The sequence below is a fragment of the Dipodomys spectabilis genome, unplaced genomic scaffold (assembly GCF_019054845.1).
Source record: "Dipodomys spectabilis isolate Male_0828 unplaced genomic scaffold, ASM1905484v1 ptg000108l, whole genome shotgun sequence".
Taxonomy (NCBI): Eukaryota; Metazoa; Chordata; class Mammalia; order Rodentia; family Heteromyidae; genus Dipodomys; species Dipodomys spectabilis.
This window is the reverse complement of record NW_024870785.1, coordinates 11,155,414-11,171,800: the sequence shown is the minus strand read 5'-3', so window position 1 is coordinate 11,171,800 and position 16,387 is coordinate 11,155,414. Positions and strand designations below refer to the sequence as shown.

Genomic DNA, 16,387 nt, shown 5'->3' with positions numbered 1-16,387 from the left:
CTGGATAATTGGAGATAAGAGACTTGAGGATTTGTCCACCTGAGCTGGCTTCAAATAGCAAGTCTCAGATCTCTACCTCTTGAGTAGTTAGGATTACTGGTATGAGCCACTGACACCCAGCAAAGCTCTTGTATCTAACAGCTGTAGGTTTGTGGGAACAGCAAGGAAGGGGAGGAGCCTGAGCAGCTGAGCCACTTAGATCCAGGAGTTCAGGGAGTAAAAGTCTCTCCTGCTGAGGCTGCAGCATCCACTTCCCCTATACCTTGTTCTCAGCCACTGAGGAACAGGTACAACTGGACTTATCTCAAACTAGTTTCTAAGAGCATGGTATTTGAAACATACTCCACTAAGTCCATAGAGCAAATGTTGAATAAAGAATCGGACAAATACTATTTAGATAAGTTGAACAGGCCATTGTGTTCTGAAGTATATTATTATTAAGAAGATACAGAACAGTGTGCCTCATCTCTTCCTGTCCTGCTTTGGCAAAGTAGAAAGCAACTGAATAAAGATTTTAAAACTATGTTCCCTGCTGGGTACTAGTGGCTTATGTCTGTAATCCTAGCTACTCAAGAGGCTGAAATCTGAGGATCATGGCTCAAAGACAGTCCAGGAAGGAAAGTCCATAAGACTCTTTATTTCCAATTAACCACCAAAAAAGCCAAAAGTGGAGCTGTGGCTCAAGTAGTACAGTGCCAGCCCTAAGCAAAAAAGAAAAGCAAGAGAGTGATCCAAGTTCAAATCCCAGTATTGGCACAAACAATATATAGATGATTGGATGGATGGATGGATGGATGGGATGGATGGATAGATAAATAATATAGATACTATGTTCCATGTCAGGTTAGACCAAATAGAAAAAGGAAATTAAAATGTTGACAAAATATCCCTTTTATATGAAAAAAAATCAGTAATGTACCTGTCTAATGTTTCTTTCCAATTCATGTACATATATGTATGTATGTAGATTTATATACATACTATGCTGAGTTGTGCTAGAGGAGAAGAGAATTAAAAGGCAGATGGAAGATATTTAAAAAGAGCTCCCTCCTTCCCACTTAGATATATCTTAAGATGAGATGAGAAAAAAAAAACTTTAATTTTATAAAGCATCACATCTGAACATTACCTACTTTGTACTGAGTTTTTAATGGGGAAAAAAATGAAGTTAGTGCCAAGTTTTCGGATATTTTATTTGGTGTTTCTTTCCTTTGAACTGGTCAGAAAGTAATTGATTGTTTTTGTACATTCCATTGAGTGGTTGCCTATTTCTCTGTTGTTGTATAGACTGTTATGCTGTTTGTGTGTGTACATGCACACACATTGTTTCCATATGTCAAATGCACAGAGCCCACCAGTGATTGTATTGGCAGGACAGTGGTACTACAGATCTGGTCACCTTTAAAGTATAGTGTTAGGCATTTTCCAGCTGTGGTTGCATGGGGCTGAGTTGATGCTCAGTTGTGACACAGGTAGGGTGAAGTACATAAGCACCCCAAACTGGAGGAAAATAGAATATGTTGGCCACACCTTTTTCAATTGAGTCTTAATGTGGGAATGTGTCATTTCCTCCAGAATACAATGACAGATGCCACAATACTTTTGGAAGATGTACAAAAAATGAAAGATAAAGGCGAAATAGCACAAGCATACATTGGTTTGAAAGAAACAAACAGGTAAGTTGATTCTTCTTTGCTTCATTTTAGCTTAACTGTATTAATCTTGAGTCTCCAAGTCAGCCAGCCTCCTTGTGGAGCAGAAGTCAACATGACCATTCATTGCTTAATCAGACAGCAACTTCAGAGAGAATCCAAGACTTCTCATGTACTCCCTGTTACAATCCATTATAAACAGGCCCATTGAGGAACATGGATCAGTAGGAGCAGGATGAATGAGGATGAATATGGTTGAAGTTCTTTATATGCATATATGAAAGTAGGATCACAAAACTATTAAAAGCATTCTAAGACGTTGAGAAGGGGGTGACCCACCATGCTCAGCCACAGGTATCAAATCAAGAGTACTTTGTAAATTAAAGCCAAGAAAATCTGGGTGCTGGTGGCCCACTTTATAATCCTAGCTACTCAGGAGACTGAGATCTAAGGATCAAGGTTCAAAGCCAGCCCCAGTAGACAAATCCAAACCAGCAAAAAGCTGAAAGTGGAAATACGGCTCCAGTGGTAGAGCATCTCCTTTGAACAGAAAAGCTTAAGTAACGGCAGTACCCACGCCTTGAGTACAAGCCACAGGACTGGCACAAAAAAAGAAAAAAAAGAAGGAAAAGAAAGAGTAATAGAGGAGGTGAGGTTGCTGGGGCACATTGGATAATGTATGGGAATGTCACAGTGAACCCTCCTTGTACAGTGTACAATAAAAATCATCGTGGCAAAACTCCCATTGATAATGGTAGGTAGTATTATTGATGAGGGGTGTCTGGAAGCTTATTGCACGAGGGAAAGATACTTTCATGTATTCAGGGCCTTAGCCCTCAAGTGTTGCCTTGAGAAGGCCAGTTGTGCAGTTTGGACAGTCTTAGGTGGGCCCTTCATAATCTGATTGCTACTCCCCATGATTGTTGGAAGGTCTGTAGGGAAATGTCAGCTTTCAGTAAGGGGAACTTGGTCAAGAAGAGAAATGATGAGGTATACAGAATTTCTTCAGTGTTGGCCTTAAACTTAGGGCCTGGCACTTTGGCTGACAGACTGGTGCTCAACCACCTGAGCAACACCTCCAGACCCTAAACTAAAAAGATTAGCGTGACTTTAGGGATGGGAGAATACGCCTTTTATCTGGAGTTCCGCTTTCCCATTACCTTACTTCTCAACAGAATATTAGTACTACTGAATTCTGAAGACTATTGCTAGGTGTTTTTGTTTGTTTGTTTTTTGGCTGGAAGATTTGAACTCAGTGTGAGTACTGTTCCAGAGCTCTTTTGCTCAAGGCTAATGCTCTACCACTTTGAATCATAGTGCCACGTCTGGTTTTCTGGTGGTTGATTGGGGATAAGAGTCTCATGGATTTTCTTACCTGGGCCTGCTTTAAACTGCGATCTTCAGATCTCAGTTTCCGGAGTAGCTAGAATTATAGGCATGAGTCACCGGCACCCAGCTTGCTAAGTGATTTTGAAGTGACCTAGCCAGGGACGACAGGAGAGAAAGCCAATTCTGGTGATACCTATTATCAATGTTTGGTCCAGATTTCCTGGTATGTAGTGTCAGTATGGGCACACACAAGTAAGTGATCACCAACTAAAGATATTTGCCATGTAAACAGTGAAATAAGTCTTACTTCCTTTTTTAGTCACTGATGGGAAATACACAAGCATTTGGTTAAACGGAAATTTTAACTGATAAATGTAAATTTAAAACATGGGTATATCTAAGAGTACATTACCATAGAAAGAGCAATATGCTCTTTATCTATCCAGATATCCTGTGTGCCTACTATGTGCCATACCTGTGCCACACACTTCCAATCCAGCAGGACATGAAAGCAATAGCAGTCTTTGCTCTCATGGACAAATTATTAAAAGGTGTAGATTTATTTGTTTGTTTGTTTGTTTAATGCTGGTATTGAGGCTTGAACTGAAGGCTTTCGTTTGGCCTTTTTGCCACAAATTGGTGCTTTTCTACTCGAACCACAGCCCTTATTTCTTGCTGTTTTGGTAGTTATTTAGAAATAAGATTCTCCTGGCTTTGGGGCACCCTCCCCCCCACTCTACCCTCAGATCTCAGTCTTCTGAGTAGCTAGGATTGTACCAGTACCAAGTTAAAATTAAGTTTTTAAGTGGGAAGTTTGATTTGATTAAGCTCAAGCAAATTCCTATCCAGAAAACCTAAAACTTGCTTTTGAAATAGATGGCCAAGATTGCCACATAAAGTGGGAGCTGGAATTTTTCTTCTATGTGTGTCATAGCTTCCCATCTATGAATCGTGGATCATTCAGCCACCTGAAGGAAATCTTGGAAACAGAATCTCTTTCTTTTTGTTGACATTGATTTTTTTGTTTTTTTCAGGAAAAGTAGCTCTAGGTTCTTGATTATTTGGCTCTATTTTCTGCTCGTTGCAGTGTTACATGTCCTTTTTTTAAAAAAAAAGTCACCCAAAGTAGTTTTTTTGTGTGGTTTTTGTCATAAAGTTACTAATGAAAACAAACTTGTCCCCTTGATAAATATTAAAATAGCATGCACACTCCCTGTCACCCTTACCTCATTTGCATCCTGTGTCCCTTTGTGTTTTGCATTGTGTTCCTTTGCATGGAAGATCATCTGCTATGGATTGCCATGAGTTGAATGAGGATGGAGAGCTGTGGCTGGCTTATGAAGGGTTAAAACAAGCCAACAGGTTATATTTGTCCCCTCAAAATGGATTGTTACTAATTTGTTTCTTTTCTTACTAACAGTAATCTCTTGACTTTAACTCCCATGTTTTTTGTGTATTGATTTTCTCCATGGTAAATTACTTTCAGTATAACAACAGAGAACATTCAGCCCAGATACTCAGTGTGCACACACAGACACACACACACATAGAGGTGCTGTAAAAGCTAAACTTTAGCTGGCCACCAGTGGCTCATGCCTGTAATCCCAGCCACTCAGGAAGCTGAGATCTGAAGATTGCAGTTTGAAGGCAACCCTGACAGGGCTGTGTGAAACTCATATCTCCAGTTACCCAGCAAAAAGCTGGAAGTGGAGCTGTGGCTTGAGTGGCAAAGTGCAACTTGATCAAAGAGAAAAGAACACCCAGGCACTGAGTTCAAGACCCAGTAGGTATACCAAAAACACACAAAACATCAAGAGGGTTTCATGCTTTGCTTCAGTTCAGAATACCTACCCAAACTTAGCAGCACACTAAATTTGTCCATGGAAAAGAACACAGAATTTTTTAAAAAGCAGCATCTTTGTAACATAGATACTCATTATGTATATCTTAAAAATCTTATAAAAAATTCCATTTTTAGTGAGTGCATTTAAACAATTTTTGCACTGTTCAAGGGGCTTCTGCTTATTCTGCTTTGTCTGTTCTAACAGTCAACCATTGCCATTAACTTTGTGGTATTAATGATTGAAATCCTTTTGAAATACTGCAATTATTAAAATACTTTTAGTTTGTTATTCTTTATTGGCAGAGTCACCAATGAGTTTTACCCAGGCAGTGGTAATGGAGACAATTAGAATAAATGAACGTCTTTTTTTTTAAATGTTGGTCATTTCCTTTTTTATCTTTTTTGTGCTGATACTAGGGCTCGAACCCAAGGCTCAAGCACTCTCTTAAGGCTGATGCTCTATCACTTGAGCCACAGCCCCCCCACTTCCATTTTTTTGCTGGTTAATTTGAGATAAGTCTCCTGGATTTTATCTGTAATCCTTAGATCTCAGCCTCTTGCGTAGCTAGGATTACAGCATCCTGGCCATGTTGGTTAATTTTTAACCGTGGCTGTTTTGAGTTTGGTAAAGGAGTGGTACATGGTGAAGGGGACACTCTGACCAGTGCCTGTGCTGTCTGTGCCAGCTCTGCTCCATGTGCTCAGTTGGCTGGCAGTTTCCTCAGAGATCTACTGAGCATGTCGGATCCTCTTAATACTAAAGTTCCAAAGCCCTGTCTTGTTAGGATTGTGTTACTTATATGTAGAAAGACCAGATGCTTATATATATATATATATATATATATATATATATATATATATATATATATATATATATATATATATTTTCAACTGTCACTCTGAATTAGGGTAAATGTATTTGAAAGTAGCACTCCAGCCTTTCTACCCTAAAGCAGAGATTTAATGTACATGTGAGACCATGGCTATCCCTGGAATGAGTAGCTGTATCCTTAAAGGCATATTTGGTTAGATTAACAGTTTGCATTCTTACCCTTTATAATTCCAACTTAGCTTGTGGTGATAATTCTGTTGGGTTTGGCCAACTTAAATGCTACTGTATAAATATAGTAAGCCAACATTAAAGCTACATCTTTCATTTCTTTTTATTTTTTTAAGTTTTGGTGCTGGGGATTGAACCCGGGGCCTTGTGCATGCTAGGCCAGCCCTCTACAGCTTGAGCCACGTCCCCAGCCCTTTTATGTTGTTTTTAAAATAGGGATCTCAAGCTGAGTTTGCTGGGGCTGGGTTGTCTCCCATCTCTGCCTCCTGAGTGTGGCTAGGATTGCAGAGATGTAGCACCATTTCCTGCTCTAATTGATTTTTTAATACATATTTTTTAATGTAAAGATACTGTACAGAGGGGTTACAGTTACATGAGCAAGGTAATGAGTCCATTTCCTATTGAGCATTGTTACCCCCTCCTCTGCTTTTTTTTTTTTTTTTTTTTAACTAATCATTTCCTCACATTTTTTCCAAAAAGTTAAAACTCCTGTGTTTCTGATGATGAGCTTTAAACAGTTCAGAAGGACACAAGTATGTGAGTGCATATCGCCCTGGTTTGCGTTTTTTTGACTTGAATCAAGTCAGATGCTGACATACACATGCTGCAAGTTGCTTTTCCTCTGGGAAGTGAGCCTGTGACCTCAGGCCCCCCAGGCAGGGGCTCTGTGTCATCTCCCCCTCTGCTGGTGTGGCTTCCACAGGCTCTTGGAATCGCAACTGCAATCACAGAAGAGGAGCCACGAGAACGAGGCTGAGGCCCTCCGAGGGGAGATCCAGAGCCTAAAGGAGGAGAACAATCGGCAGCAGCAGCTGCTGGCCCAGAACCTGCAGCTGCCCCCGGAGGCCCGCATCGAGGCCAGCCTGCAGCATGAGATCACCCGGCTGACCAACGAGAACCTGGTAAGGACAGGGGCGGGACTTCCTGCTCCGCCAGCATGCTGGATGGTCTGCTTTCTTTTTTGTCCAACATCTCAGTTGGGAAAAACACCCTGCCTTACACTTGTTATCCCTTATTTGGCAGCAGCGAGAAGGGCATGTTCAAAGGTTGTCTTTCACAGAAGGTTCCTGGGGGAGTGGAGGGAGGTCTGATGTTCTGGACCCTGAGCTGGTAGTGCTCTGTCACTGGAGCCACAGCTCTACTTTTGGCATTTTGGTGGTTAATTGGAGAGAAGAGGCTCACAGGCTTTTCTGCTCAGGCAGGTTTCAAACCACCATCTTCAGATCTCAACCTCTTGAGTAGCTAGGATGACAGACAGTTGTGAGCATCTGGCACTCTGCTAGTTAAGGTTTTTGTTAATAACCTATAATACAAATGTTTGCATCTTCTCTAAAGACTTAACAATCTGAATCATCCCTCCATTGTTCCATTAATGATCATTCACATTGCAAATACTTTTCTAGTGTCATTTATTCAACCCAAAGTTATAAGTCTCCCGTCCCCCCCACTCTGCTGGCTGTGAAACCCCGAGGTAGAAATGGGAGATGGGAAGGGAGAGGTGGTATTTGGACTCTTTCCAAAGTGCCTGAAATCTCTTAATTTGTCTGGGGAAATCATCTGAATCATAAAATACTCTTAAAATGTCATTGTATAGTACTCTTGAGTTATATCATGGCTTATATTCAACTAACAATGCTTTCATAGCTAAGAATTGCTAAATCTATACCAAGTAACTGAATAATTTTGAATGATACTGAATAATATTGATTGATGAGTGTACAAATTCTGTGTTTTATCATTGGTTTTGTTAAAATAACTAAGTGAGCCCATGAAATTGAGATGCCTCTGGGCTATCAGATTCTTGGGGTTTGTTCACTAAGTTGATCAAGTGTTTTCTTTGCACTGTGTCTTCAGCATTCATTTTCTTGGCAATGTTTCATAGCTAACATAAAAATAAACTAAGCCCCCATATTCTAAGCTGGGAAAGGTCTAGTTAATGAGTCTGAGTTCAGAAAACCCCCTTTGCAGATGAGCTTTTTTCCTGCCCTTATACTGACTACAGATTCCAAAGAACGATGTCATATTCAAGTTCACAAAATACTTCATTTCAGTTTTTCAAACTCATTATAGTTTCTTAGTTTGAATTGTAAAATTCAAATTCATTTGCTTATTAATTGCCAGCACTGGCGCTTGAACTCAGGGCTGTCCCATAGCTTTTTTTGCTCAAACCTAGTGCTCTACCACTTGAGCCCCAGCTCCACTTCTAACTTTTTGGTGGTTAATTGGAGATAGAGTCTCATGGACTTTTCCTGCTCAGGCTGGCTTTGAACTGTGATCCTCAGATCTCAGCTTCTTGGATAACGAGGATTATAGGCATGAGCCAATGGCACCTGGCCTGCATCATGCAATTCTTGAGGAAAGCCCTTGAGCAGAATGTGAAAGCAGCAGTTGATTTGGGCTGTTTTTCGGAAAGTGTGCCTTGCATAACATCCACCACCCACCTGCCGCCAACACCAATACAAAAATGGTTTTTCTCCCTCATGAAGTGAAGAGGATTCACAAGCCTCCTCCACATGGCCTTTGGGGAAGGAAGGAAAGAAGGAAGGGACAGGGCTTCTCACCAGCCCCCCCTACCTTCAAATGAGAGGCCCTGCCAGGGCTGTGTTTCTCATTCCCTACCCTTGTGGCTGTGGCTGGCTACAGAGCATGTCACTGAAAGAGAAGCAAGAAGTCTGAGTCTTGGCTGGATGACATGGCTCACTGCTGGTGGCCTGCTGAGCAGCAGTGTCTTTGTCAGCCAACCTGTCTTTTTTGTGCCAGTGCTGGGGCTTGAATTTAGGGCCTGAGCACTGTCCTTCAGCTTTTCCATTCAAGGCTGCCACTCTTATCACTTGAGCTATAGTTCTACTTCTTGTCTTTTTGGCCAGTTAATTTGGAGATAAGAGACTCAAGGATTTTTCTGCCCAGGCTGGCTCTGAACTGTGATCCTCAGATGTCAGTCTCTTGAGTAACTTGATTATAAGCATAAACCACCAGTGCCCAGCACCTCCTGTCTTTATCATGCAAAAAAAAAAAATCACTAAGTATATAGTTCAGATCATTTATATTACAGTAATGAGAGTGCTGGCAGATGAAGAATTCAGGTTTATTATTTGTGTTTTCACATATTTTTAAAATTGCTTCTGCTGAGAGGTGGCCTTTCCTCCAAGACCCAAGAAAAAAACAAATATCCATTGTGCCTGTTTTTTCAGTATTTTGAGGAATTATATGCAGATGACCCTAAGAAGTATCAATCCTATCGGATTTCACTTTACAAACGGATGATTGTATGTAAAATCACAGTGCTTTCTCCTTGTCTCCCTCGCTCTTTTCAGCCCTCTATAATTGAACAGCCACTGCTGTCTGCCCCTACCCAGAAAAATCTCCTGAAAACCCTGCACACAGCCTGTTTCTCCCCACAGCTGTCTCTCCGCTAGTGGTGTCACCTCTCTGTGTCCTGCGTCCATTGCCATGTTTGGTTCGTTTTTAACGCTGGGCTTACAGCATGATGGAAGCAAAATGTGTTTGCAAAGATCAAAATTCAAGAAGCATAACTCTGAACACTTGGAAATATTAGCAACTATTTCCTTCAAAACATGGGTCTGGGATCTATATACACTTGTCTAAAGTGGACAGTGAATAAATTTGTGTTTCATGTGTGTGAGGGTGTGTGTATGTATGTGTGGGTGTGTGTATGCATGGGTGTGCTGCGGTCACAGTTCAGCTTTTCTCTCATGGCTGGTGCTCTACCACTTGAACCATGCCTCCATTTCTGCTTTTGCTGGTTAATTGGAGATGCATTCCTATAAACTTTGCTGCCCAGGTTGGCATTAAACTTGGATCATTAGATCTTAGCCCTCTGAGTAGCCAGGACTACAGGGTGAGCCACAGGTGCCTGGTACAAATTTGTATCTGTAAATGCTTTTCCCTTTTGGATGACAACTATAAACATAATTGACTCATTTCCTTCCAAAGCTTTCCAAAACTACTCTTGTCTACTTTCCTTTTAATTCCTGAGTTTCCAGCTGTACCTGTCATTTGAGAAAGTGAATAATCATAGAACTTTTGTTTTTTACCCTCCCCTTAAATAGACTGTTGCTTTCTTGCATGACGTGTTCATGGATGCCCACTTACACTGCTACCTGCCCCTTTGGTCCTAGGTCAGCTACATCTTTCTCTATATCACTCTGATTATTTTTTTTTAGCTTATATCTTTTTTGGGGGGGCCATCCTGGGGCTTCAGCTCAGGGCCTGGGTGCTATCCCTGAACTTCTTTATGCTCAAGACTAGCACCCTACCACTAGAGCCATAGTGCCACTTCCGGCTTTTTCTGTGTATGTGGTACTGAGGAATCAAACCCAAGGCTTCATGCATGCTAGGCAAGCACTCTACCACTAAGCCACATTCCCAGCCCTTAGCTTACATCTTAATTCTCCAAACTTCTTACTTTGCCTAGATTTCAAGGCTTATTTTATTTATTTATTTTTTTTTAATGAGTACACTTCCTCTTGAACATTGTTACCCCCTCCATTGTTTTCCCCCTACCATCCTCAAGGCTTATTTTAGAATCTGCTAAGGTAAGATCTAAAAGAGACCATTGCTTCACACATACGGAACATTAGTCTCCACACCAAACTGCAGCCATCCTTAAAACGTCCACCTTTTTAAAAAAATTTTTATACAAGTACTGGGGCTGGAACTCAGGGCCTGGGTACAGTCACTTAGATTTTTCAGAGCTCAAGGCTGGTGCTCTACCACTTGAGCCACCACTCTACTTCCAAGTTTTCAGTGATTAGAGCTAAGAGCCCCACAGACTTTTCTTCCCAGTCCTCAGATCTAAGCCTCCTGAATTAGTAGGGTAGCAGGCCTGAGCCATCAGCACCTGTCTAAATCTTCCCACTGTTTTGTGTTTTGTACATTGTACCTTTTCCCCTTCACTGGGATGACAGTGCATTTGTAAGCATTCGGTCATTTTTCCCCCACATCAAGTCCAATGGAAAAGACCCACAGCAAGCCTGCCTTCCATCACGCTGTAAAGCCTTTTATGGCATTGCCTATTTTAGCATTTGGCTTTTACCACAGCTGTACTTTCCACACCTGCCAGTTTTAGCCAGGTGGTGGCTCCACCAATGAGCTATTCTGGAGCTTTTCTATAAAACTAACAGTGCTGTTCTGTGGTTTGTGTCTCCCTCACTGTATTTTAAAAGACTTATTTTGATCTTTCTGTTCTATTTTTCATCTTGATCTTTAGGATTTGATGGAACAGCTTGAAAAACAGGATAAGACTGTCCGGAAACTAAAAAAACAACTGAAAGTATTTGCCAAGAAAATTGGTGAACTAGAAGGTATTTAAACATATTTATTACAATTGCAATATCTTGGTTTTATAGCACTTTCCAGTGTCCTAATAGAGGTTCGCATGTGAGTATTAGGATACCAACAAAAACATCTGGGATTTGAACTCAGGGCCTTTTACTCTAACTTAGCCTTTTCACTCAAGGCTGGTGTTGAACCACAGTTCTACTTTGGCTTTTTGCTAACGAATTGGCTTTTCCTGCCTTGGCTGGCTTGGAACCACAATCTTTAGGTCTCAGCCTCTTGAGAAGCTAGGGTTATAGGCGTGAACCTCTAGAGCTCAGCTAAACCTGTATTTTTAACCAAAAAGTTACGTTGTCATGTTTTCAGATGTTACTAATTGTAGGCCATTCTCACTCAGAAACCAAACTTGTTGATTAAACTGTCCTGGCAAGTTTTACAGCATGAAAGTAACATTTGAGAAATCAATTCATAGATTCAACAAAAGAAAAGGCATAGTAATTCTTATGAAACATAATGAATTAATTGATTCTTATCTAAAGGAGAAAAAAATCAATTCTTTAGGCTAGGATGCCTGAGAAGGGGCAATGTTCTTGTCCCACTCTCCAATCAGGGGATAAAAGTCACAAGCTCGGGGCTGAGAAGGTGGCTCAGTGGTAGAGTGCTTGCCTTGCATGCATGAGGCCCTGGGTTTGATTCCTCAGCACCACATAAGCAGAAAAAGCTGGAAGTGGTGTTGTGGCTCAAGTGGTAGAGCGCTAGCCTTGAGCTGAAGAGCTGAGGGACAGCACCCAGGCCCAGAGTTCAGGCACCATGACTGGCAAAAAAAAAAAAAAAAGTCACAAGCTCTCCTTAGACCTGTCTTCCTTCCCAAGTCCTCGCATCATACAGAAAACAATATGGCAACTTTGTAGAACAAAACACTTTCTAAAAAACTCAAAGTTTATTTATGTTTTTCTCTAACTATACAGCAATACATGTAAATCTTTGTTTTAACATTAGCATGTCTTTTGCTTCTTCCTGTAGGCTGCATTTAAATAAGGAAACTTTTTTTAACCAAAAACTGTTTTTAAAAAAAAAAAAAAGCCGACATATTTTTTTTTACATGTAGCTAAATGGAGAATATTCTAAAATTTTATCTGCTTTGTGCTGTGTCTTATTCTAAGAGTACATTATACGTGTTTCATAATCAAGAAAGTTAGACATGAGAGTATTCTAGAAATTATTTGTCTTTGTAAAAATTTTTTTTTAAAAGACCCCGAAACTATAAGTGACTTACCCAAAGTCTTGCTAGTTATATCTAACTGGCAGGATTAGAACTCCAGCTTTTTGTAGCTGATTTCTCTCCTTTGGATCAGAATTTCCACCACAGTTTCTCTACTAGTGGGGACTTATCTCTCTCAATGAAACCGGAGGTCCAGAGCTTCCTGGTGGCAAAGGGGAAAAAAAAAAAACCCACAAAATTTTAGGACATCCTCTTAATTTCCTCTACTTTTCCCAGACCAAAAAAGAATGCTTAGAATATTTTCCTTTCAATTTTATAAAGAATCTAGAAGATGAAGATCTCAATCTGTTTGTGCTACTCTAACTACGTACCTCAGCCTGGAGGTATGTCATTAGCAATAGAAATTCATTTCTCATACTTGAAGAGGATGGAAGTTCAAGTTCAAGGTACCCACATGTTCAGGGTCTGGTGAAGGCCTGGTTTCAGCTTCCTAGCTAGTAGTGCCTTATCTCTGCCTCTTCCAAGGGAGTGAAGTCTGTGTGTTCACATGGCTATAGAGGGATAGGAAGGGTAAAAGGCTACACTAGTTCCCTCAACCTCATTATAAGGTAGTTTGGAACTCTCATGCTAGCCATCTGGTGGTCCCACAAGTTCTGTTACATGGGGACTAAGTCTCAACAAACACTCAAACTATAGCAACTACCATGGTCTCTTAGGCATTAGAAAATTGGAGTAGTGTTCTGGTCTATGTCTTTCAGGTTTTATATTTTCCTGATGTTACATAAAAGTGAACATTTTATTTTAGTCAGTAGATAATTTTGTTAAATAAATCAACATGTTGAGTGGATTTCTTATATTTCTGGGTCTTTATAAAGACCTAAAGCTGTATTTAAAACTCAGAGGCAAGAAAAAAAGTTTAATGAGAGGTTGGTAAATTCTGTCTGACATTTTTCATACAGAACCAAAAATATACTGGTTTGTGATTTTATACAAGGAAAGTAAAGCTTTCTTTTAAATCATGAGCTTTCAGGCTGGGATGTAGCTCAGTAGCAAGTTACTTACAAAGCAAGTGCAATGTCCTGGGTTTGATCCCAGTACCAAAAAAGAAAAAACAATTTTTTTTTAAATACAGTTAAAAAAAAAAACAAAAAAACCTTATTCCGTGTGCTAGTGGCTCATGTCTATAATCCTAGACTAAGGAGGCTAAGATCTGCGGATTGGGGTACAAAGCCAACCTGGTCAGGGAAGTCCATGAGACTCCAATTAACCACCAGAAAACCAGAAATGGAGCTGTGTCTCAAAGTGGTAGAGTACTAGCCTTGAGCACAAAAGCTCAGGGACAGCACCCAGGTCCTGAGTTCAAGCCCCACAGCTAACAACAACAACAAAAACAAAAACAACAAAAAGCAAACTCAAGCTTTCCTAGTAAAAATGTTCACGGTATCTCATAAAATCTGAGTATATGTGAGTATATATATGCTTCACATTTTAACATCTGTAGACTCAAAATGTAGCTTTATATTTGTTGATGCTGTATAGTTTAATTGACACTGTTAATTTTTACAGTGTTAATATCAAATGGTATATCATAATGAATGACATCTTAGATTTTTTGAATTATGTAATTTAAAACATCACTGGTGGCTCACGCCGGTAATCCTAGCTACTCAGGAGACTGAGATCTGAGGATTGAAGTTTAAAGCCAGCCCAGGCAGGAAAGTCCTATTAATTTACTTATTAATTTATTAATCACAGAAAAAGCTAGAAGTGGTGCTATAGCTCAAGTGATAGAGTACTAGCCTTGAACAAAAAGAGCTTAGGGCCAGTGTCCTGGCCCAGAGTTCAAGGCTCAAGACCAGAAAAAAAAAAAGCTTTGTGGGTTACATGAAGCCCAACTATGTACACTTATTGATAAATGCAATATGTAGAATTTGTTCCCACCCCGTTTTCTCCTTTGGAATTGTCTCATGGCTCTAAGTGACTAGTAGACATTGGTGGCAGGGATTTTTTGTTGTCGTGTGTTTGCTTGGGGTTTTTCTGGTAGTACCAAGGCTTCAACTCAGGGCTTTGAGTTCTCTCTCTCTTTTTCATGGCTGGTGCTTTACCATTTGAGTCATACCTACAGTCTGGCATTTTGTGCTGGTTGATTGGTAATGGAGTCTCTCAGATGTATCTGCTGTGGCTGGCTTCAAAATGTGATCCTCTAAATCTCAGCCTTCTGAATTGCTAGAATTATAGGCATGAGCCTCCGGTGCCTGGCTTTTTAAATTTTTTTTACATGTAGCAACTTTCCACGAGCAGCCACAGCTCTGGGGGTCCTGGAGCCATAGCACTTGATGATGAGAGATGGCCATAGCCCTCATTTGTTCCTTCCCAGTCTGATCATCTGATCACTCTTTAGATGTCTCATAGTCCCACTGTGTGACACTGTCTTAGGAGGTGGCAATGTGTCACCTGGCTCCATGCCACATAAGCCAAGAGCACTGGCAGTTATTGGTGTTCTCTGTAATAACCTCTTTTCTGGAAATAGTTTCTCAGCACTAACAAAGGAAGTGTCCCAGAAGCAGCAGTAAACGTTCTAGTTTTGCATCTGCTGCACATTGTGTTTGACATCAGTCTCAGAACTCAATCTGAGCTTGGATGGACTTTATAACAGCGCCCCCTTCTGGTGGGTGAGGGGTAAAACCTGCTTACTAGCATGAGTCTCCAAACCCATTTGGTAACTCACATAACTCCTCTTCCTTTTCTTTTGTTTCTCATCAATTCACAAGTCTCAATTCTTAGGTGAAATTGCAGGTTGATTTATATCACTAATATAATTCTTTTTCACCTTCTGCCTTTACAGTAGTGATAATTTTCTTTTTTCTTTTATTTTGTACTCAGGCTTGAATTCAGGGGCTAGCCACTGTCCCTTGGCTTTTATGCCCAAGGCTGGTGCTCTACCACTCAAGCCACAGCTCCACTTCCAACTTTTTGGTGGTTCATTGGAGATTAGAGTCTCACAGACTTTCCTGCCTGGGCTGGTTACAAATCATGATTCTCAGATTCCAGCCTCTTGAGTAGCTAATATTACAGGCATGGACACCAGCACATGGCTAACAGAGATCATTTTTAATCCAAAAAGTTTTTTGTACTTAATGATTACAATCGCCTCCTAGTTCCTTTACCATTCTATTAAAAACAAAGACCCATAATATTTATGAATATGTTTTAAATAAAAATGTTTTACTTATTTAGGATTTCTTGGGAAATTAGAGATAGTGTACAAAAAGTGTAGCTGGTTCATGCCTATAATCCTAGCTACTCAGGAGGCTGAGATCCGAGGATCACGGTTTAAAGCCAGCCGGGCAAGAAAGTCTATGAGACTCTTATATCCAATTAACCACCAGAAAACCAGAAGTGGTGCTGTGGCTCAAGTGGTAGAGTGCTAGTCTTGAGCTGAAGAGCTGAGGGACAGCACCCAGGCCCAGATTTCAAGACCCACAACCAACAAAAAAAAAAAGAAAAGAAAGGAAGGAAGGAAAAAAAGAGAAAGAAAAGAATTTGTCTTATAGAAAAATGGCACATTTTCACATCAATGGTGTGGAAAAGCACTGTTTGGCCAGCAGTCTTCAGGTGGTAGAACTGATTGAATGTTACATTTGAAGTAAATGTGCTTTTCCTCTTTGGAGGGTTTAAATTTAGAGACTCACGCTTGCTCAGCTGGTACTTTACTGAACCATGCCTCCAGTACCTTCTTTTGCCTTTACTAACTGGATTCTTAGAACTAAAGGTACTCTTTTTTGTTGTTGTTGAATATATGACTTGCAACTATTTTCTTCTAGTCCATGGCTTTTCTAAAACATCTTTTAAGGGTAACTTTCAGATTTTTTTTTTTTTGGTCATGGTGCCTGGGCGCTGTCCCTCAGCTCTTCAGCTCAAGGCTGGCACTCTACCACTTGAGCCACAGTGCCTCTTCTGGCTTTTTCAGTTTATGTGGTGCT

General features: G+C 40.5%; 1 protein-coding gene across 4 annotated transcripts in view; it reads left to right on the top strand.

Moving 5' to 3' along the window:
- Myo5a (myosin VA) overlaps nt 1-16,387 on the top strand; it is a 126,834-nt gene that overhangs the window by 96,023 nt on the left and 14,424 nt on the right. For 2 of the 4 annotated variants that reach the window (XM_042687446.1, XM_042687445.1), the window contains 5 exons: nt 1,576-1,676; nt 4,263-4,343; nt 6,588-6,786; nt 9,076-9,150; nt 11,115-11,208. In XM_042687446.1, coding sequence (XP_042543380.1) covers nt 1,576-1,676; nt 4,263-4,343; nt 6,588-6,786; nt 9,076-9,150; nt 11,115-11,208 — 550 coding nt within the window. The remainder of the gene's footprint in view (nt 1-1,575; nt 1,677-4,262; nt 4,344-6,587; nt 6,787-9,075; nt 9,151-11,114; nt 11,209-16,387) is intronic. The other 2 variants (XM_042687448.1, XM_042687447.1) reach the window with 1 other exon arrangement.